The sequence below is a fragment of the Galeopterus variegatus genome, unplaced genomic scaffold (genome assembly GCF_000696425.1).
Source record: "Galeopterus variegatus unplaced genomic scaffold, G_variegatus-3.0.2 Scaffold1938, whole genome shotgun sequence".
NCBI classification, from domain to species: Eukaryota; Metazoa; Chordata; class Mammalia; order Dermoptera; family Cynocephalidae; genus Galeopterus; species Galeopterus variegatus.
The window spans coordinates 7,265-32,139 of record NW_007728049.1 but is presented as its reverse complement, the minus strand read 5'-3'; the positions used below and the strand labels follow the sequence as shown (position 1 = coordinate 32,139).

The window sequence follows — 24,875 nt, the reverse complement described above, 5'->3', positions numbered from 1 at the left end:
TAAGAAATCGAAGAGGAGAGAATATTTCCATACCCATTCTATAAAACCAGTATTGCCCTGATACTAAAATCAAAGACATCACAAGAAAAAACAAAACTACAGACCAATTATATTCATTAACTCAGACAGCCATAAAGATTCTTCAAATTTTTTTAAAAGCCAAATCCAACAATATTTTTTAAAAATAATGTATTATGACAAGTGGATTTATCTACTTTGCAAGGTTGGTTTAACATTCAAAAATCAATATATAACCACGTTAACAAACTAAAAGAAAAAAATCAGCCAATCGTCTTGATAGACTCAGAAAAGACATTTGACAAAAACTAACATTTATTCTTGGTAGAAACTCTGACAAACTAAGAATAGAACAAAACATTCTCAACCTAATAGTCATTGAAAGACTTCTAGCTAATAGCTTAATGGTGAGACTGGATGCTTTTTCTCCCTAAAATCAGGAACAATGCAGGGGTGCCCGCTCTCACCACTTCTATTAAGCATGACGTTAGAGGTTTCAGACAGTATAATCAGGCAAGAAAAAGAGGAAGATATACAGATCAGAAGGAAAGAAATAAACTGTCTCTATTTCCTCTAAACATGATCATCCATATAGAAAATCTGATAGAATCTACAAAAATACTACTATTAGAACTAATAAGTAAGTTTAGCAAGATTGCAGGATACAAGATGAATATAAAAACAATGTCTTTCTACATATTAACAATGACTTAACTAGAAACTGAAATTTTAAAACAATGCCATTTATTATTGCATAAAAAATATTAAACACTTAGGAATCAATCTGACAAAAGATGTAATAGACTTGTTTACTGAAAACTAGAAAATACTGCTCAGAGAAATAAGACTTAAATAGAGAGATATACCTATTTCAAGAGTTGGAAACTCAATATTTTTAAAGCGTCAATTCTCCCCAAATTGATCTATGGGATTAATGTAATGTCAACCAACATCCCAGCAGGATTCTTTGTAGAACCTGACAAGCTGATTCTAAAATTCATTTGCAAGTGCAAGGACCAAGAAAAGCCAAAACACTTTTTAAAAAAAGAATGAAGTTGGAGGACTAACATTACCCTTTAAGGCAAGCTACAGTAATAAAGACAGTGTAGTATTGGTGTAAAGATAGACAATTAGATCAGACACAATAGACAATATAAAATAAACTCACACATATAGGGACAACAGATTTTTTACAAAAGTACAAAGGCAATGCATGGAGAATAGATAGCTTTCCTAAAAACGGCTACCAAAAAACCGAATATCCATATACAAAAGAAATTAACTTTGGGCTGGCCCGGTGGAGCACTGGATAGTGCGCCGCTTGGGAAGTGCGGCGGCGCTCCCGCCCAAGGGTTCGGATCCCACATACAGACCGGTTCCCGCTCACTGGCTGAGCGAGGCGCGGGAGCAACGCCGAGGGTTGCAATCCCGTTGCCAGTCCCCGGTCCGGTACGGGGGCAACACTGAGGGTTGCGATCCGTTGCCAGACACGGAAAAAGACAAAAGACAAAAAAAAAAAAAAGAAATTAACTTTGGGCTGGCCCGGTGGAGCGCTGGATAGTGCGCCGCTTGGGAGGTGCGGCGGCGCTCCCGGCCAAGGGTTCGGATCCCACATACAGACCGGTTCCCGCTCACTGGCTGAGCGAGGCGCGGGAGCAACGCCGAGGGTTGCAATCCCGTTGCCAGTCCCCGGTCCGGTACGGGGGCAACACTGAGGGTTGCGATCCGTTGCCAGACACGGAAAAAGACAAAAGACAAAAAAAAAAAAAAGAAATTAACTTTGATCTATACCTCTCATGATATTCACAAATTAACTCAAAATGCAACATGCACAGTCTAATTTATGTTAATTATATCTCTTGAAAGAAAAAGAAAAGGCAGGAATAGGTGGTGGCTTAGCCACCTGTTCATAGGGTTGATTCAAGTGAACACAGTATAGGCCCAATGTGTACCAATCTGTGATAACTGATAGCCTAACAACTAGCTAAGCACTTTCAAACATGTTGATTAATTTATTCTTTTAAAAAATAAATATTCACTGCCCTTATTTCTTTTTTGCTTGTTATATAAATTCTCAGGAAAATATCAACAACAGTTTCCCTTTACTACAGAAATAAGAAACCAACAAAGAAAAGGGAATATATAGAAAATGTTCAAAATGCTGTACAAAATTAACTGAGAGAGAATATACTGCCACCCCACGCTGCCAATATGCTTTTCCACAATTACGTCAATGCACCTGGTGTTGCCTGGATGGTATTCCAATATAACATATACACTCTATAAGTAAATGATCTTCATTAAGAAGTGTGGAAATTTGTAAGGACAGAAGCACTTTTTTCTTGTTCATAACTTAAGAAAACAATTCCCCATTAAAATCTTAAATTAAATTGACCTGGCCACAACCAAAAAACCACTCTGAGAAGTAAAACAATATGGCTCACATAGGAGCATGAAGTGTGGTTTTTCTTCCCACATCAATGCTTTTAGTACATATCAATAACACAGTATCAATACAGTAAAGTGCTAAGAAAGCAGCAAAGCTAAAATAAGCCATTTCTGAAGTCTTAGAAGAGGGTTAGTTAATAGTGAAGTCAATTCTATGCTACCTGTTTACCAGATACAAAAACATCTTCCTCAAGAAGAGTCAAAAAAAGGATCAGCTTATGCTAGGTGAATAATAATGCAAACAGATTTTCACTGCCCCAATGAACCTCTCTCTACGGGTAGGAAGAGGACAGAATTAGTTGGCAATACTTTAACCACATGCTTGGCTTAGCCAGAGATCTAGGACTCTCACAGACTATGTGCATACAGTCAAAAAGTCAAACACGAAGTGGCTTGATGTGTGAGAATTCTACAAATGCAGGGTACTTGTGGAGTACAGCTCAAACACCCCTGGGTTTAGTCAAAATTTACTAATCTTAATATCATCAGTAAGATCCAGAATGGTTTTCTTAAATGTCTTGAGTTTTATCCTTTTATTTCCCACCACAATGATTTTTGTTTCATTTAACTTTTCCATTTGCCCCAGTCATAACTGTTAAATTAAAAACAAAACAAAACAAAACTCAAGTCTAAAGGCTAAATCCAGAAGACTCTTCAGACAATCACAATGCATTCTGTCCTGGAAATTTTGCCCTTAATTTCAGGAAGAAATTTTCACAATTCACACATTTCTTTTAATAAGTCAATCCAAAAAGACAAAGTCAAGAAAAACACTTCTGCATTTATTTTGATTAGGAAAAATTCTTACATATTAACAATAAGAAAACAAACCACACATAACCTTCCATCTCTGATGACAAAGCCAGAGGGAGACCTTAATGGTGGCAGCTCATAAATCCTAGACCAAGATCACAAATACAGCTGTAAGAAAATTCTCCCAAGAAAAATATATGGCATTATAAAAACCACAAAGGAGGGTAGCAAAAAACTAAGGGCATATCTATCATTCAACAACTTTTCAAAGAGTATTTTTCACACTTTATTTAAACTGTTCCGAAGTAATTAAATAACCCAAGGATGAAAGCTCTAGAAAATAGTGACTGTCTCATATTCCTCTGATGTCTGTCATAATAACAACAGGTTTGGGACATAAGGAATGCACATAAAACATTCACTGAAGGAAGAGAGCTCATCTGGAAGAGGGCAGGGAACCTAGCACAGCAAGTACTCCACCCCAATGACTGCTAAGCCGTCCTGGTAAGGGGATACTGTTTCCTACAAATTTCATTCATTCCATTTAAATGGGGTACAGGAAAGGATTTTCCAAAACCAGAAGAATCAATTTATTTACTGACAAATTAGAAAAGTAAACTAAAAACTAACCTGTCTAGGAACAAGGGGTAGTGGTTAAAAAAACAAAATTTAGAAATAATTTCATTCCTTCACAATGAATTATTTATAAGAAGTAGATTTATATGATTTCAATCTGAAAGATCTAAAATTACAATCCTCAGATCACTGTCAACAGGTATAGCCCCCAAACAAAGAAGGCTGTACCGTCTCATATTAATCTCTTCTTAGCAAAGGCTTTCTATCATCAGTAAAAAGCAGTATGCATGAGCCCACTCCATTTAAGGTTTTTCAATCTAACATGCCCACTGGGCTCAACAGTATGCTAATAACCATATGCACACCATAATTTTACCAAAGCGAGTCACTGTGAAGAAGAAACCCTGAGGTGTTGTTCTTTGTACCACATATTTAAGTGCAGGTTCATCTAAAATATTAATACTACCAAAGTCCAGGTAATTCCTTGTTTTTCAAATCTTCTTTTCAACAATTTTAATGAAAAGGTCAGTTTAAGTATTCTAGCATGTATAACTTCTTCACCCAATGCTGGAGGCGTACAAACAATATTTGCATTCTAGCGCAACCACAGAAACTGAGGGTCACACAGGCAATAACTTGGTTAAGGACACTGTGCTAGTAGGAGGCAGAACCTGTAACTTGAGACTCCTAATTCCAGTCTTTTTCTCAGAAAAAATGTTCATAGCCTGAGAAATACAACAGCAAACATGGATACCTTTTCCTTCACCGAATATATTCACAGTAAAACTTCCCCCCTTTCCTTCTAATTAGGTACAGTGCTTAAGATATCTTTGTAAATGAGCTCAAAGTGGTGGTCATAAAACAATGTGAAGATAGCTGCCTCTTTCTGGGGCTGCCAACCCTTGACATCCAGGAGAAAAGATTTTACTGTCCTCAATGAAGATCTCCGCAACTGTTGAAAGAGGAACCTGAACAGCACTTCTCATACCAATAGTCACAATTTGTCTTCAGTTACCTACCATATCAACACCCTATTTCATACAGTCTAAAGCAAAAAAGAAAAAAATGTAGAAGGGACCTGACTAATGTAAAAGGGTTCAATATACTTTTTGGTGGTTTCCCACTCTCTGAATCACAGCCCAATCAATTTTACACCTTTACTCTTACCTGGCTGCAAAGAAGGAAAAATGAGTTAGGTTGACATAGGTGAGAATAGTTAATGGTCACACCACAGCAGTATAAAAATACAAAGACATTTCAAAAAGTTCACAGAAAAATAGAATTAAAAGATAATATGAATCTTTCCATGAACTTTTTGAAGTACCCTCTTATTCCTTATTTCAATCTTTTCATCTACAGCTATATTTCTACCCCCAAGAGCAGCCTTCTAGAAAGAACGTATAAATGGGCAGTAAAATAAAGATTTTCTTTAAATTACTGCTTCATTCTGCTAAACCAGTTCACCTATGCCATAAAAAAAAGCTTTTCAAAAAGAAATGAGGAGGCTGGGGCAAATAAAGGATGTCAGCATTTAAATCCTAGATCCCAGCTCTAAAGCACTATTTTCTGGGAACACTATGATTATCCTCACTTTGTGCCTGACTCACTGAGACAAAGTATGAAATAATTGTGCCAGGGGAGCTGTAATACTGTGTTTACTTCAAATAAACATTTTAGCACATTTGTGGTCATTTTTTCAGGCAGATTATTAAAAAAGAAGCTAATATAAATCATGTCAAAATCCTCACAAAATTTATACAACTCACTGATAACAGAAATACCCTTGAATTAATAAAGGTTTTCATTTCAATATTAACTTAGCAGAAATGATAAGGTTTCAATCACATATAGTTCTCCTTCGTTTGAACCCCTAAACTTTCATTCACACAGAAGCAAAGTTACCTCATAAAGATGAAAGGGCTCCAAAGAGCTCAGCACAGGCGGTCCTTGACTTACAACTCTGAAAAATATTTCCATTCGCAAAAGCCTCCTATTATCCCCAACTGCTATTCCAGTACAAGTGCCCATTAAAAATTTTCGTCTTTTTAATGCTTCTGGACTATTCTCCCAAAATTTGCAGTAATCTTTGGTAAAAAATTGGTCTTCCAAAATTTTTCATTTTCCTTTCCCCATACCACATTAAATTCTAACAAATGAAACATTTTCTCTGTTAAAAATAGCATCCGTTTCAAACTATAAGTTACTATAAGAGGTAGAATAGTCCATTTCTGACTTAGTAGGACTATGCTTCTCATGTGTAACTAAGATCAGAATCATTAAGGTAAAGGAAACTCAGATTTGTGGGAGTGGGTAGAAGAACACATTTTAGAAAACTAATTAAGACTTATGTGACAAGGAGGACTGGTGTCAGGGAGCACGAGGAAGAAAATGGGTAAATTCCTAAAGGCACACAAATAAGTGGGCTTCTACACCACATAAAGAAAGACGAAATTTAGCCTGTAAGTAAAGGAAAGTCAATGAAAACTCTTCAAGCAAATAACATGAATCAATTTTCATGTTGTCATTATGAATACATTAGAGGAAATTTAGAAAATGGATTGAAGAGCGATGAGACTAGAGGATGAGAAGCCAGGTAAGGAGTTCCTATCATAACACAGCCAAGAGAAGGAGAGCCTGAACTACTGCACTGGCAAAAAGGATGGAAGACAGTGAATGGAGAGGGACTGATGAGAAACACATCAGACAAAAATCTATAGGATGTGGGAATTGAGGGGTGAGGGGAAGAGAAGTATGACTTCCAGGTTCCCAGCATGAACACATTAATGGTTTGGCTGCTTAGGGGATGGTGCACACAATAAGGGAGGAAACAGGAGGAAGAACAAATTTGGGACCACCATTATAGAGTTCACTGTAAGACATGCTGAGTTTGAAATGCATGTGGATGATGCAGGAGAAAAAAGTCTTATAAGCAGCTGGTTTATGAATTCAGAAGCTGAGAAGAAAGGTCTGGTATAGACACTTAAACGGCAGCTGTCTACAGCTAAAAAGATTGAATCTATCAGAATATAATTTCCACCAGGGCAGAAATCTTTGTTGTTTTGCTTACTAATGTATCCTAAGCACCCAAAATTATGTCTGTTCACAGTAGTATACGACCAACAACTATTTAATGAATGAATGTCAAGGGGCAGTGAGTAGTGTGAGAAGAGGAGTGAACCTTATAGAATAAATAGCTTCTTGAGAAATTCATGGGGAAGCCACCATTTACAACACTTTCTAAGAAACAGGATTTCCAAAGACAAAAAAGCAATTTATAAACTATCTTTAGGAAAAAAAATAACTTGTTAGTAAATTGGGAACTGCTCTATAATCTATTCCTGAGATCACTTAATCATACAATGTCCTATCAGTGTTCTCATTATAAATTTGAAGTCTAAATTTCTATTCAAATATTTCTATTCTGAAGTTGTATCTTCAATGAAAATAATCTTCTACTTCCAAGTAAATAGAAATGACAGAAAGTGATAGATATTTCTGGTTTCTGCTTTGTGCAGATTATCATAAAAAGCTCCACCTCTGGACAGAAATATAAGACTTTCCTATACCAAGATTTCCAGGAATAAGTGATTACGAACAGGTCAGGGACCATAAGCAAAGCCATTTCTAGAAAATATAATTATTTTCTTGGTCCAAGCTAAAGAAATGGAAGTTTCAGGAAATACTGGAGAGCCATTAAGATTTTAATAATCTGCAAATAATAAGCATAAAATTACTAGGCCAAGTAATTCCCAGTAAATTGCACCTGAGGTAAAAATGTGGGAACCCTAAAGCCTTTCTTTGTAAAACTAAGAACCCAAGAGAACTGATAAACAACACAACTCTGTTTCTTACAGTTACTGGCCCTTTTCAGTAGGATAGAACACTATTTTCAAAAGTTTCTTTAAAAAGGAAGAGGGGAGGTCAAGAAAAATGGCACAGTGGGAAAGGAACAATTTTACAGAAAATCAGTACATATATCTGAAGGTATTCACTCTCTAGGAGATGATCAACCATGTCTCCCTTTGAACTGCACTTAATCCACCAGTCTCAGCCTCACTTATTGTTAAGAGTTCTCCCTGAGGTTAGGATGGATCTATTGAGGTGTAAATGCATCAAGGGCAGAGTTATCATTATATACATCCTTTCTGTTGTGTCAGAGTCTCTCGTATAGGGTTTGCACACAAAGGTTGTGCAGTAAATATTTGCTGAATTAGCAAATATGAGGAGAATGAATTAAAGTCACATGCCGCATAATGACATTTTGGTCAACTCTGGCCTGCATATGCAGTGGTTGAAGCAACAGGCTACACCATAGAGCCTAAACGTGTAGTGACATCTAGGTTTGTGTACATATATACTCTATGATGTTTGTGCAACAACCAATTCACCTAACGATGCATTTCTCAGAAGGTATCCCATCCTTAAGTGACACATGACTGTAATTACACCACTTAAAAAGGAAATAAAATTAAACTGTTTTCTAAGGTCAAAACATTTTAGACAGAGGGCATGTGAGACAATAATTTTTAAAGTGAAAAGACATCCTATTCATGATTTGATACTAAAACTAGTTTGTACTTTTATGGTAAAATAGTAGAGCCCCACACAAATATTTGCACATAAAAGAGTGCTCAGCAAATTCTATCTCACTCCCACCCCTCTTCCTCTGCTGTTTGTCTGGCCTCCTTTGGATTATCTCTGAAAAACGGAAATCTGTCGTATCCCGAGGCTAGCTTTTCCTGGCTGCACTAGCAATTCTACTGTCCTGACAGGAAGGGACACTGGGAAGACAGACTGCTGATATACTGCATGAAGAACAGCAGATGCCATCCACCTGAGGGGCAGAGACTTCAGTGATAAATTTTTGCCTGGTGTGCATGTGCTGATCAGTGTCTCATTTTACATTTTATATCCCCAGGGAGGGAGGACAAAGGTCATATTGTATTGGGTGGGTTTTGTTTTTTTTTTTTTGTAACCAATTTAAGTTAGAATGTAAGGAGTGGGGAATTACCAACTAGAAAAAGAATTATTATTCAAACCTTCATTCAGCTTTAATTACTGAATGCCTTATTCTATGTGCCAGGCAATGTGCTACAAACATTGTGGTAGAAAAAATGGATATGGTACCTTTCCTTGGGACAGCTTGCAGTCTAGCAGAAAAGGCAGACATGAGGAAGGACATAGAAAAGAAAAATTGATAATTATAAATTGTACTACTAGAAAATTTTAAAAACTGGGTGCAAAAGAGAGGACCAATTGCAGCCCCTGTGTTAAACAACATGGTCATGAAAAGCCTCTCTAAGGAAGTGATATTTCAGTTCAGGCCTAAAAGACTAAAAAGCCCGTCATGCAAAAAGCAGGGGCAGGGGGCACTCCAGGTGGAGAGAACAGCTTGCATAAGGCGCCCAAGTTGGAAAAGAACTTGGCATGCTGGAGGAAATGGAGGAAGGTTGGGGACTGGAGCCAGTGCGGGAGGGCAGCATGAAATGAAGCTGAAGAAACGGGGCACTGGCTAACCAAGCACTATAGGTCACAGAAGTCTGAACTTTATTTTGAATACACTGAGAAGACATTGACAGGATTTACATCTGGGAATAATACAATCATCTGTCTATTTTTAACATATCACTCTGGTTGCAGTATGGGGAATGGACTGAAAAGGGACAAGAATGGAAACTAGAAATAAGAAAAGTATCTCAGCTCTTTAAGTAAAGGATATCGGTGGTTTTCATGGTTTTATTTCCCTATGTGCAACGTAAGCCTAGGCTCCTTGGTGGGTCACACAGTGATGTACCAAGGGAGCTTGACACTGAGGTGAGCAGAAGAACATGTATACAGCCAACTCTAAAACAGGGTGTGACATGAAAAAGGCCAAGAGTGAATTATAAATAGAATGACCAAATATCTCAGTTTTTCAGGAAGTCCTGACTTAGGCTTATTGTTCGACAGCAATCATTAATAATACCCCTTTCACTCTCAGTAATATCCTAGATTAGGTGATATATTCTAGGGTCACCCAGTTATAAACAAAGGATTGTAGAAATTATGAAGAAAATGCAATTAATTCTGAGGAAAAAATCATAAAAGCTCCAAAGAATAAGTGTATCTGAATTAGTCAGTAAAAGACAAATATGTCAAAGAAGAACATTCTAAACAAAGAGAATAGCATGCGCACAGACATAACAACGGGGAGAAGGCACAGGGCTTGTCCAAACAGCAGTCACAGCTACAGCCTGGCATTTGTGGAGAGCAGGGGCAGGAGAAGCAACAAGATTGGTGAGGGCCTAGGTGTCCTATGCTGTGGGGCTTCGATTTTATTTAAATAGCTCTGGAGGATCACAGAAATTTTGTTAACCAGAGAGTACAATGGCAACAAGCTAAACAATGCTGAAGAACCCAGGGATGATAACTATAAATGTTTAGTGAATCCCTAAGAATCCAGGGATGATAACTATAAATGTTTAGTGGAAAGAAACAGCATGGTCAGGGGAGCAAGGAACCGTGAGGCAAAGGCATTCAGTGATTTTGAGAGTAGATCTAAGTAGTTTCACATGCAATCCTGGCTGGGTCGAGAAACAAGCAAGAGATGCTGGAGGGAAGAAGAGAATAAGATGAGAGCTGAAGGCAGGTGCAAAGATAGAAAGGGAAGGAGAAAGATGGGCTTCCAGGTTTAAAAGGGGGAAGAGAGGAACAGAGAGGACCAGGGGCAGAATCACCAGAGAAAGGATTTTATTAACTCCATAACCCTTCCTTTCAGCACTGTGGTATATCAACTGGTCTCCTCACTCTACCTGGAAAACCCTGGGGCAGTCTGCACATACTCCCTAACTGTCCCAATATATTTCCCTTCACACACAAGTATACAGCCACACCCCCTCAACACCCCGTCCTCCCTGCTGCCACCTTCATTTCAGAAATACGGATTTAGAGTTTAAGTACAGGAAGGTATAAAGCAGATGATGATAAATTATGCAAGTGGGCTGCTGAAGTTTCAAAAAGGACGACTCAACCTTCCAGCGATGCACGGGCCCACTCCCCAGCTTTATGTTTCACTGAGAGGCAGGGCCTTTTCCCATCATTCTCATTATTTCTTAGGGAAATCTGATGACAGTATTTTTTAAAATCAAAAGTCATTATTAAAAGTCTTTCTCATATGGTGTGATAATTTCATTAGCAACTGTTCAGTAGATCATTTTTCACCCATCTCCAGGGGAACAGCATTTCTGGTCTGAGAGCAATGTATTAAAAACAAATGCTACCTACTGTTGACACACCTCAGACAATTGTTAAATCATAAGTGTAGGTTTTGCTACTTAAACAAAAAGTCTTCTGAGGGTTTTTATCCTGTTTGGTTTTAGAAAGGAAAATATTTCCTTTTGAATTTGTAGATCCAAAACTAGAAATTGAAGCATAACATTTTATTAAACGGAAGCTTTCTCGGTAATAAAGAGAACAGTTAATGGCCTTTAGCCACCCCCACCCCCATACGTGGGCCATGTTTTCAAAATTCATCCACACCTGCCCCAAATACTGCCACTGAACACCACCAATTTTTGTAATTTGTAGGATTCATAAAACTTGCAAACCTTAAGAGCTCAACCTCATTGTCTATAAATGGAAGGGAAGAAAGAATTAAGTAGAAGCTAAGAAAAAGAAAAAAAACTACTTCAGGTAGCCTATTTATAAATAGTTGTGTTATTTGGGGGAGCAGGAGGGCTTAAGGAGAGAAGACTACAATTATTCTACCAGGGCCATTCTAGTAAACATCAAGAAAAATCAGCCATTTTGAAAATATTATTTTTTGTAATATGATGTCTATAGCATTTGGTGGAAACATTTCTTTCTTACCAATAATATTTTGGAAGAGAACTCAATTAGTACATGTACAGAAGAAGAATGTGATCCTATTACTGATAAAATTAATTTCATATGTTTTAAAAATTTTAAGATCTTTCACAAGTCAAGCAGCATAGCAATTTTTTATTTAAAAATAAAAAATAAGTACAATTCAGTTTATTTAAAAGTATGACTCTTGCAGCACCTCCACTCGAGTCACCTAAAGAACTTGCTGTCACACTCTGACACCCACCCAAGGAACTATGGCTGTGCAAGTCAAAGGAGATACCTGTGAATCTGCACTTAAACAAAAGCTCCAAAGTTGTTTTAATATTGGTGAGTCCAAAGCCCACCCTTTGAGAAACATTATTCTTATTTTCCCTACTCAGAAAATGCAGCTAATTGCTTCTCAATCTACCGATAGCCCATCTCAGCCCCTCAGAACCATCACCGGTAATTAAGACATGTCCAGCTTTGTGCTACATGATTTCAAGATGTACGACACGAGCACTTCCTCAGTAAACGCAGGTGCCAACAGTGATTACAAAATGACCCACTATATCAGCGTCACTGCAGGCAGGCATGCGGGAGAAGTGGCAGCTTCTGCAGAGCTGTGATCAATGAATGCAAGTGATGTGTTTCAGCAGGTCACATGGCACGGCTCATCAGACCTCCTGAAAGACATCAGGTGAGCCCTGACAGGACTTGCCCATATTTGTGAGCTAGTCCGGTTTCCACTCCTGTGTGTATGCTTGTGAGCGGTGGTGTGAGGACACACAGCCCTAGGTGTGAAAAGCCCCACAGCTCCTGCAAGAACTTAGTTATATTTGCTTAGTATAAAATCATCAAAATCTACATCAATAGGTAAGGCTGCAGAATTCATTTAGAATATCAAAATAGGTTCCTTTAAACATCATTAAGACCCAGCAGTAAACAGTTCGATTCCTGTGGCACAGCAGGTCTAATGGGACTGCAGGTTGAGTACAGCAAGAGGTGTGTCATCAATGTTCTCTCAGCCCAAGCGTCAGGGACCCACTAAAGAGCAGCGGTCCTAGTCAAACAAAGCATATAATTCAGCATAGTTTTGTTCCAGATACTGCAGTATTCACTGAAACAATCAAGGAAAAGGTAAAAAGAATGCAATAATGTTGTACCTATCTTCATATTTAATTAAAAAGAGAGCTAGCAGCACTTCCAAGATGGAGGTCATTCCTTGTTCTGCACAAGATTTCTCTGTGCAAAGCTATTTTGAGAATGGGCAATAAAACAATTCAACATATGAACACTTAGGAAAGCTACTGTTGCAGTAATACTTCTGATGCTTTAGCTAGCTCTGAAGATAGGATACAAATCACAGTCCCACAGCTGGGGGCAGCCCTAACAGAATCAACATCATCACTGTCAAAGTCCAATCAAACACACCATCTCCCTCTTCTCTCATTGTGCCTGGAGGCAACTGCCTTCAACAGAGTTATATCGCATGAAAAGGTGAATAGAAAGAAAAGTTATATGCAAGAACTTGAATATAATATCCCAAAGTTCAAGAGATCAAATAACCATTTTCTCCTGCATAGTAACTGTATGAACAGCTAGAAAGGAGAATGTATGTCCTATGATAAACTTACGGAAAACACTATAAGACGTCAGCATATTTAAAAGAAGAACCTTGGGCCGGCCCCATGGCGCACTCGGGAGAGTGCAGTGCTGGGAGCGCAGTGGTGCTCCCACCGCGGGTTCGGATCCTATATAAGGATGGCCGGTGCGCTCACTGGCTGAGCGCGGTGCGGGCGACACCAAGCCAAGGGTGGCGATCCCCTTACCGGTCACAAAAAAAAAAAGACAAAAAAAAGAAGAACCTTACACGGTTGTACACATTTAAGAAGAACCACAGGGGCCGAGCCCGTGGCGCACTCGGGAGAGTGCGGCGCTGGGAGCGCAGCAGCACTCCCGCTGCGGGTTCGGATCCTATACAGGGATGGCCGGTGTGCTCACAGCGCTCACTGGCTGAGCGCGGTGCGTCCGGTCTCAAAAAGGACAAAAAAAAGAAGAACCACAGAAAGGCAGGCCATGGGCAAACAGCTTACATCTCCAAGTGTTCCCCTGGGTTGGTTTCCAGCCCAATCAGTGAACATTTGACTCTTTGGGCAGGATGTGACATTCAGCTCTGCCTGTGTGAATATAATTAAATCTTCAAATGAACCTTAGAAAAAGAATTACAACTTGGGCATCAAGACATTCAACAGTTCTTGCGGCCGGTCTCAAAAAGGACAAAAAAAAAAAAAAAAAAAAAAAAAGACATCCAACAGTTCTCAAGTAACATTTACCACATAGAGTTGCCTGTGCCTTCCTGTCCTAAAGCCCACCCCACAATTTCATTTTCAATTAGCAGCTCCTCGAAAGGCAGTAACAAAAGCAGTTGCTAAAGAACATTCAGATGTCACTGAAAGACTGCAAACCCAAACTGTAAATAGCACATTGTGAGTCGCCTGTCACCACCATCAACTCCCACGGGAATCTCACAGCACGTGGCTATCACAACCATCTGCTCAGCTCCCTACCAACACCACTGTAAACCACACAGCCACCCACCCACTCCCACCTCCCACTCATTACCTGTCATGTACAGACTTGTGTGGAGATGGGATTGCTATGAACAGAGATTAGAATGCAGAACATACAGAGGCTTATTTCATGTTCTATAGCTGAAATCTGGCCACATGCAGATAACATTATATCATCAGAAGAGGGGAAAATGGAAAGTTACATTAGCACGAAAATGCACAGTTTTAAATAAAGAAAGGAGTTCTGTCCTCCCTTCACCAACTACCAAAAGTGCACTGGCTAAATAGACAGGAATGTTCTCTCGCCCTTCAACCGCTGGCACTGTAGGAATTTATGGGAGCCAGAATTGGGAATCATTCTTGTCAGTTTACCTCTCTTATCCCTCTCAACAATGTATGGATTTAAATGGCCCTTGATAAAGTTCTGCACATACACACATATAACAAATTCTTACTGTGGGAAGCATAAAAGGTCACTCGTACATGGAACAATTCCCACAGGTATCAGGGATCACCCAGGCTGAGTTACTGCCCATTCTTTTCACTGCAGTTCCTTTTCCCATTCGGCTATTTTCTCTCTGCAGGTTTTACTTTATGTTGTGGTAGTTAATCTGCTATGTCCTTTCTTGTCAATTTTTACTAAATTTTGGTTAAAAATTACAAATGTCACTGGAATAAAGTTATTACTGGTCACACCACTCCAAAGACCTGCCTCACTGAAGTCAGGTGATGTTTATGCTTACTCTTACCAATATTCAGGTCTCACAGAATATATCACAGAGAGTGATGTCTGGAGACACAAAACCAAAAATTCTAGAATGGAAAAAATAAAACAAAAATATGACACCCTTCATATAACTCATTATTATATTAGTGCCAGGTTTACAAGTACCTCCAACGTACAACATAGCTAATTTCTGAACAGAGACAAGCTTAGATTTGGGGTTCCTCAATAACCAAATGTTAAAAACTGGTTATCTTACTGAGGTCAATCAAGATTTCAAGAGAGATTATAAGCCAATCTTTTATTCCCCCAATCTTTCCTTACATATTTTTATTCTTATTTCTGTAGTTTGGGCAAGAGGGAAAAGATAGTATGAAACTTAAATTCATAAAGAGGAAAAATAAAGAATTTTATTTCATATCTCAGTTTGTAACCTTCACATGACTACACAATTTTTGAAAAGCAAATTAAATCCCTATTAACACATTAAACTCGAAGTTTTGAATTATAGGTAAAAATGGTTTAACTGTAGCTCACATTTCTTGCTCAAGGTATCTTCAGGCATTTAACTATTATTATAACAAATGTACTTATGAAAGAACAGATAGCAAAGTTCATATATCTTTTTATTATAAATGTATAATCTCAAATTACTTCAGTGTTTCAAATGTTCTGATTCCATAAACCTATGGCTCTAGAGTCAAGATGGATAAATATCTGTGTGATTTTGACCTAGATTACCACCCAAAACTAATTAGCAGTTCTCAGAAATGTGACCTGAACTGGACCTGTTTAACCAAAATTTTCCATTGTAAATCTTCCTTTGCAAATTAATTTCTACTAGTAACAAATGTCACAGAGAGCTCCTCAGACAATAAGAGTAAGTCCCACTGAAATAAAGGATCACCCTCTGATAGCAAACACTCTTAACAGGAAAGAGAATGGGCTAGGATATACTGCTCCATCAGAATGGGTGGGTACACAGCTGGTGGCCTACTCACCTATACCAACAAAACCACTTTCTCTAAATAAGGCCAACATGCAATGCCAATACACAAAGCAGATGCAACCACCATGCGTGGACATACTAATAGCTTTAATTTTAAAGACTTGGCACTGGGATCAATCTATTTTCTTCCTAGAAATCAGTATGCATTTTTGGTATCTACAATTTACAATGCCAACTGTAAATCTTCTACTAACTCTGAGTCCACCAGACTAGATTTTCAAAGAGAAGCAAATTTCTATTCCTTACAAGCAATACCTACTCATACCAACTTGTATAAAGATTTTTAAATCACATAAGCCATCCTCACCAACAAAGTTTTAGAGTCTACCTGCTATGCTCCTGAAATATCCCCAAAGTCCTTCATTTTACTCCCAAAAGGTATTCTCCTATGACTAGAAGCAATCTCAATAGGTTGCCTCTTTCTCTGGGAAATTCTTCCCTTAGATAAAAGGCTTTTTGGCACCTAAAACTCAGTTAAGGAGGAAGACTCTGGGATTTATTTTGGTGATCCATCCTGGTATCTGTTAAAGAGTTCATATAACCTAAGAATGCCTTCTAGCTTATTTAAGCCTATTTCCTCTGGTTCAGTTCATACTAGAGAGAAAGAATAGACTAATGGACTAAATGGAGATTTAGAAATCCAGTCAGAGCCAAATCTGAGAATTCTCTGAACTCTCATCAACTTTTCATCATTGCTGCTCTATTTTTAAAACTCTTTTCCTCTCTCTGTGTGTTTTAAACTACAAAGCTCTAAATTTTTTAAGTATTTCTTATGGTCTAGAAGTTACTGAAAGAAAACTAAACTCAATGTCCTAGAAATGGTTAAGTTTTCCCAAGATGCTTCTCAAGGAGTCATAATTTGGCTAGTAGGTTTGGCAACAGGCGACTTCCTTGTGTTCTTCAGTAGTTTTATTGTGACTATGTCTCCCAATTAGCTATTACAGACAGGACCTATGCAACCTGTTTTGATTTTCCCACCCCCAAGTCTAAGTAGGAGAAAAACACCTACCATGTTCTTATTAGTAAAAGCTAAAACTTTTCACATAATGTCTAAGTGCTCACATCCTGAGCAAATAGTTCTGTGTAGGACAAATTTAAGCCTACAAGCTCAGAAAGACGCACACTGTTTTTGTACAAAAGGTAACTTGTCCCTTTCTTCCTAATTTTTTAACCCTCTTAGGAATTAAAGAGTATTCAAATTTGCCATGTCAAAAAGTGAAACCATTTGCCAAGAGAGTTGCCAGAGCAGCATCTTCTAAGTCAGTATGTATTTATATTTAAAAACATAATCCAACAAATAAGCTAAGTGCCAGTTAAAAAGCTTTCATTTAGGGCCGGCCCGGTGGCGCACTGGATAGTGCGCCGCTTGGGAGCGCGGTGGCGCTCCCGCCGAGGGTTCGGATCCCATGTGGAGACCAGTTCCCGCTCACTGGCTGAGCGCGGTGCGGGTGCAACACCGAGGGTTGCGATCCCGTTGCCGGTCACCAGTACGGGCGCAACACCGAGGGTTGCGATCCTGTCACTGGTCAGTAAAAAAGACAAAAAGGAAAAAAAAAAAGCTTTCATTTAACAGTACAGAAAAACATCACAGGAACTGAGGTCTACAACAAGGCAAGTAAAGAAAAAAGCAGTTTGGTTTTAGAACTACACATCTTTCTTAAAAGTATATAATTGCACTCTCACAGTGAAAAGATTAGTTACCTTCAATGGATTATCAGGGGGAAAAAATCCTATTATTTCCTCTCTATTAAGGAGTAACATCTTCCCATAATTACAGGAAAGCTATGCATTAAGTTGCCTGCTCAGGAAGTACCATTTCCTAATAAGATGAAAACCTAATTCACTCTCACCAAGTCAGAAATAAAGACTAAGTTCTCATCTCCTACTACTCTCCTTCATCTGTAGTTCTGCAGTTTTTTTTTTTTTCCTTTTTGTCTTTTTTCGTGACCGGCAACGGATCGCAACCCTCAGCGTCGCGCCCTACCGGACCAGGACCGGCAACGGGATTGCAACCCTCAGTGTTGCGCCCGCACCTCGCTCAGCCAGTGAGCGGCTGGTCTGTATGTGGGATCCGAACCCTCGGCGGGAGCGCCGCCACACTCCCAAGCAGCGCACTGTAGCAGTGTGCCACCGGGCCGGCCCTAGTTCTGCAGTTTTAACTCCCTCAATAAGAGGCACTAAATGATGATACATTAATTTAAAAAATGCTCCTCCAGGGTCACTCTCATCTCAAAGTCCCCTTCCAGCTAAGACAGTCAGATTCAGTTACTTTACCTGAAAAGAGGCAAAGGTAGGAGAAAAAGTAATTGTTATGTGTATAGACATCTACCATGATAGGAAAGCAGTCTCACCTACTATTAGGACAAGATGTTGAACATCTACTGTGGTTATTAAACACTTGCATGTCACCTTTTTGTATCAATGATTATACAACAGATGGCACTTACCTGGCCGACACAATGAACCATGCCTCTCCCTCCCACTACAAGTGCGTCTTACTCCTCTCCTTTAAGTGTCTCCTTTAAGATCTTTCTGTGAAAGAGCCTATCAGTTACAGACTGACAGACTCCAAAACAAAATTACCATTGGACCTATATGGTCTTCCTTTACAGACTTTTACAGTGCTACATTTCTGTGTTATTCACAATTTTAAAGAATCATGGAAATTGGAAGAGACTGAGAAATCTTCTAGTCCAAATCCTCATTTTCCAGATGAGCACACCAATGATTTGTTCAGGGTTTCATAATAGCACATGTGATTCTACAAATATTACAGATGAAAAGCATTATGACCTTATCTTAGTTATCAACTTTCCCTTCCCTTCTTACTAGAAATATAACACTTGACTGGAGAGTTATTTTGGCATCAACACTGAAGATAAGAAAACACTACTTGTTTTTAAAATCCTTATAACACAGTTCTGATGAAGATGGCGGAATAGATGGTCCCTAGCATCACTCTCTCCCACAAATCAACCAATTTACAACTATAAAAATGTAACAGCAGCCAAGCTGGGGCTGCTGGAGCTCAGGGGAAGAGGAGGAGAGACCTATGGAGCTCATGAAGGGGGAGAGCCACAATGAGAGAAAGAAAAAACTGCTCAGAGCATTTCGGGCCACAGCCACTTTAAGGCTAGAGATGCTGAGCACATGGATCAGGAACTGGCAGAAGCCACAGCTGTGCCCTTCCAATGGAGTTTCTTGGAGGCAGCAGGGGAGAAGAGGGCCTCGGTGGCCCCAGGAAGCAAGACCACTCATAGGGTTCCCATGGACCCATGCAGGAGCGAGGAGCAAGAACAGCTGAAAAAAGGGAGCCATTCAGAGGCCAACAAGTTATCGCAAGGGACCAGCGCAGGGCCCATCCCATGGGAAGTGTTTGGAACATGGGCAGTGGGGGAGACAGGCACACCGGGAGAACACTGGAACACAGCAAGGACAGCCAATCCGCCTCCCAATCAGTGCAGGACTACTCAGAGGAGACTGGCCAGGAATGCAGAATCGCATGGGGTGCAGTTTGATGAGAAGATTCAGGCCCAGGTCAGAGTTTCTATACAACCCAGGTGCACCCAGTCTCTGGAGAGCCAGAAGTACCTATAAGGTCAACCATTAAACCCTGAGCTGCACAAAACGTCTTCTCTAGGGAAACAGCAGCAAAGCAGCAATTTAGCTCAACAACACAGCTCACGTACTGGTTCCCACAAGAAGTTCCACAGTTTCAGAAGTAAACAAAGGACAAAAAATTGGTTCCTGCCCAGGCCACAACCATGCATACTACCAGTGCCTCAGGGCCCCACCCAGGGATCCAGGGCATGGAGCCAGGGACTAGACACCCCCCACAACCAAGCACACCACCAGCACCAAGTAGCATGCCAAAAACATCATCTCCATGTGGGTGACCCACAACAGTAACCACGGCTGCCACGAAAGAGGCTAGACGTCACAACCACCACACAGATGGTCCGCCAGCCACTGGAGTGCATTGACACGAGGAGAGTCACCAGCAGAGACCAAAGAAAAGAATAGGATGTCTCTCTCCACAAAGCCCATTCCAGAGTGACAGAAGAAGCATCTGCTCTACAATACTAGGGGACCTGAACACACCTTTCAGCATTGGACAGATCACGTAGTCAACAAATCAACAGAGTGACCATTACTCTTTCAGAGGGAGAGAAGAAATCTAGAGTTATCAGTGGTGGGAGGGGGGAGGGGGAGGGAGTGGGGTACAGGGAGAGATTGGACAAGGGGCATAAAGAATAAGTACAATTTATAACAATATACATACTAGGAATATTGATTGGATCAACATATGTCAACACTGAATCCCCAAAATATATATATAACCAATTATGATTTAATAAAAAAATAAAAATAAAATACTTATATAGACCAAAGACACAATCCATTCTATCCTTCTCCACGATTCATGAAGAGTCAAAATAATTGCTTTTCAAATATTTTCCCTAAAACAAGAATAGCATTTATTTCAAATACCATTAGTACCAGAAGGCTGAACATGAAGACCAAACACTACTCAAATTTGAGACACACAAGTCCTAGCCTTTTATGATCAGGAATACTCTCACCAGAGGACCTTGAAACCCTCAGAGTTACACAAAGTAGCAAGAATTTTGAGGAGAGAGAATAAAAAAGTCAGACCAGGTCTGGAAGAGATTCAAGGGGATCCACAGCTTAGTGTTAAGCTCAGAACTAAATTGGTTTCTTGCCCGAAAGGGTAAGAGGCCTTCCTCCTACGCTGATGGGAAGGAGGGCCTGGGGAAGAGGTGGTGGTTACACTGCAATCTCTCTCCACTGGGAATAATTACTTTTCTCACATATCTCACACAGACAGGAGTTAGGAGTCAAATACCACAGGAACATCATCTTTTATAGAATCTAGCCTTTCCTCGCTCTCCCCAATCTCTGTCCCCCCAAAAAACACACACAAATAAAACAAAAATCAAAAACCAAAAAAAGTTCATCCAAATTTGGTTACTTTCAAACTTTCCAGCTCTTTCTCTGCTATCTGAACTTAGTTCTTGTGCTTTCATATGCCTTTTCTAGGACCCAAATCACTCTCTTTGACCAAACTACTCATGTAGTCTCTAGAAATACTTGTAGACTCCCTCCACCCTCTGACCTAGAGTACAGGGAAAGAGAGCAAGCTCTGGGGCCAGAGATTTCTGGGTCTAAATGCTATCTCTGTCCCTCACTGTTAAGTGGCCTCAGACAAGCTACTTTATCTCTTTGAGCCCTGGTTTCCACATCTATACATAACCACAATATTACCTACCAGGCAGGATTGTTGAATGAATTACAGGGTATACTATACAATGACTCTAGTGTGGTATGCATTAGACAAATGTTAATAATTACTATTATAACTCCAATCTGGCATCTCAAAACACATGTGTACATTTGGAAACACTACCCTTGGTGTCAGATCTAGGGGCACTGTCCTAGGAGACATCAGAGTCCATGCTGGAATCCATCACTCTAGATGTTTTCTCAGAGGTTTATCCTTCAGGCTGGGCTCTGACACCAAACTGCTCACTCCACCTTGAAACTTTTGATCCTTCCAACCTGTTCACTCAAAATCATCACTCAAAATACACTCTTGATGCTTTGTAAGAGTGACTTCCAAACCAGGCTGACCATTATCAAATAGGAAACTTCCAAAGAGTACAACTTTCATTGGGGGGGGGGGGGGGGGGGGCAGAAATTTGTGTTTAGTAAGATTCCTGATATGATTCTAATGGTCTATGAGGTTTTGAACTACTGTTTTGTATGATCTCATATCTTCCCCCTCTGCAGAAAAACATCTGCAAACTAGAAATTACCTGTTCAGCTTCTAATTAGCAGCACCTGCTCTCTGTGAGCCATAATTCCTTCCTCTGCTTCCTTTGAGTGGTAGTCAATCCCATCTAATAGTCCCACCAAAAACAAGCAATACACACCCAAGACACAGGCACCAAAGCCTTCAGATCTGTGCAGAAAACCTGCTATAAACAGCTTCATTTCTCATTACTAATCCATCTCATATGGGGATTTCCAGAGGCAGAAAGGCTCCCTAGATGCCAAGAGCTATATTTTCTTGTGGATCATTGAAACCTAATTATTAACAGGCCAGTAAGCCCCACTACCAGACTTTCATACAATCAACATATCATACAGATAGTCTTGGATTACAGGTCATGGAGAACAACTAAAACACAGAAAGGCAAATTCATTTTGTTGCCACTGCTCTCCCATATGCCACAATATTTGAGCTTCCCTGGAAAATACAAATCTTACACAAGGCACTGTTCACATAAGATGATGATTTTAGCACCTCAGAACCATGAGATGAGATGCAAAATGTATGTGATCAGTCTGCCTGTTCCATTTGTCCTAATTATGAAGATCTCTCCCCAGCAGGCCAGGCCATGCTGACAATTATCAAGACTTCAGTCTGCCCTGAACACCAGTAGCACCAGCATCAAGCTTTGTTGAATACAGCATATACTATTGAAAGGGTACCATACTGAAGTTTCAAATCCTAATAAAAAACACTGAGATTGGACTTTATGTTCTTTTAGAAGCACACAGTTTGGTGGGGCAGGCACTCCAGCATCCTGCCAAGGATACCACTTGTTAGGAAGAACCACAGAGGAGCATGCACCTAAGGAAAGGATGCTACAGCCATAGAGAAGAATAAAGCCAAGCTTCCTCACCTGTCTGACTCCCTTCGGCATTTTCTTCCTCTTCCCGAGGTGCTGGCAGAGATTGCGGTCATTTTCTCGATCTGAGCTGTAGTGATGTGGGTGGCTGAGTCTACTCTTCTTTGAATGAAAGGACAAGCCATTGGTAAGTGCTTCTCGTTTTTTCTTAGTCAGGGGGGTCTGGCGTTTCTCCACACGTTCCTGAGGCTTAAGTGCGACATCTTTCTGTAGAAAAGAAGAGAAGGAAAGGGACGTGGTGGTTACATATGGATCTAGGGTCACACCCAAAATATAGTCTAAATAGAAATGGGGAAGGGGGGCCGGCCCGGTGGCGCACTGCTGCAGTGCGCCGCTTGGGAGCACGGCAGCGCTCCCGCCAAGGGTTCGGATCCCACATACAGACCGGTTCCGCTCACTGGCTGAGCGAGGGGCGGGAGCAGCACCGAGGGTTGCGATTCCATTGCCGGTCCCAGTCCGGTACGGGCGCAACACTGAGGGTTGCGGTCCGTTGCCAGACACGAAAAAAGACAAAAAGGAAAAAAAAAAAAAAAAAAAGAAATGGGGAAGGGGATAGGAAAATGGGTTATGAGAATACCTAAAACTAAGAAACATGACTCACAGTTTTTCCAAATCCCTAATGCTACCACAAATATATATTTTCTATTCTTGTGGGGCAAAAAACTCAACAAAGCACAAAGTATCTGTCCATTAAAAGTAATTGCACTGCTGCCTGGGATAGTAGCTTTCTGTTTGAGTCAGTGCTGGGTCCAGCACACAACAACATCCCCCCAGGAAGCTAAATACACTCACTTCCCAAGTTGGTACATCAATTATGTTTCGGAAAAAGAGTATTAAGTGCATGCTCAATTCAAAAAAATAGCACAAGATTGAATACACCAGGGGCAGCAAGAAACTGTCAATTCATATGATTAAAATGTTTCCTTAACGCATTATATTTTTACCACATGTTCCTCTGAGCATCCTTAATTTCGATCTTCTTTGTAAAATGCAACAATATTATCACCAAGATCAACAGCAACTTTTCGTTTATTCCTGTGTGTGGTGGGGATGGGGGTAGATGGTAAGAGATGGGTAATCAATGTCCCGGAATGGGGAGCTACATCAGTGGAAACTATAGCAAGTATTTCAGGCCACGGGACCTGGGAGAGTTCTGTGCCCGCAGACAGGTCAGAACACACTGAGATTTAAAAAGGCTTGGGTTCAGTTTGGACACAAACATTATTCATTAGGAGACTTGGAGTAAGTCACTGTAACTCTGAGGCCATGTGCAAAATGGGCTCACAAAACATCAAATGACCTAATACGTGCAAATGTCCTATGCACCCTGAGAAAGGTTGTGCAAACTAAGCAGTAAAATGAAAACAATTTGGCACTCAATTATTTGTAATTGAGTGGATATGATTCTCTTTATACAGAATATGCTCCTTCATAGATCCTCACCCCCACAGTTTCTCAGTTTCTATAATTTTAAATCTACATTTAAATAAAAAAAAAAAAGAGACCAAAATAAAAAGTCCCTTTTACACATTTCTTCTCAAAACTCCACTCTCCTTCCTCCCTTTCAAACCTAATATTCTCATGGTAGTTATCTATTCTGCTGCTTCCCAAAATCCCAGTAGTCCCCATTTGACATGGATGGTGCTCCTCAACTTATTTCCCCAAATCAGCCATGCCCATTATTATGGGCTGAATGTTTGTGTCCCCACGAAATGTGTATGTTGAAATCCTAACCCCCATGGTGATGATATTAGGAAGTGGGGCCTTTGAGAGGTGATTAGATCATGAGAGTAGAGCCCTTATGAATGGGATCAGTTCCTTTGTAAAAAGACCTAAGAGAGCTTTTTGCCCCTTCCACCATGTGAGGACATAGCTAGAAGGCACTGTCTAGAAGGTATGTGCCCTCACCAGATACCACATGTGCAGGTGCCCTGATCTTAGATTTCCCAGCCTGCAGAACTGTAAGAAATAAATGTTTCTTGTTTGTAAGCTAAATAAACTGTTGTAAACTGGCATAAATACCCAATTTATGGTATTTTGTTACAGCACCCTGGACAAACTAAGACAGGCCTTTATACTGTTCTGCCTCAGCCTCAACAATCTCCCTTTCTAGTTCAAGGACTCTTAGCAGTGGAGGCTGCTCAGGGAGACCTTTCTTGTAATGCAAAGTTCTCTGATGTCAGGCCTTCACTCATTCAACAAATGGTTTTTGTGCACCATTATATGCCAAGTAC

General features: G+C 40.0%; 1 protein-coding gene across 1 annotated transcript in view; it reads right to left on the bottom strand.

The window, feature by feature from the left end:
* LOC103596115 (autism susceptibility gene 2 protein-like) overlaps positions 1-22,895 on the bottom strand; it is a gene marked incomplete at both ends in the record, with an annotated part of 245,104 nt that extends 222,209 nt beyond the window's left edge. The window contains one exon of the mRNA XM_008579685.1: positions 22,636-22,895. Within this exon, the coding sequence (XP_008577907.1) occupies positions 22,636-22,895 (260 nt within the window). The remainder of the gene's footprint in view (positions 1-22,635) is intronic.
* Between the last annotated feature and the right edge of the window lie 1,980 nt (positions 22,896-24,875).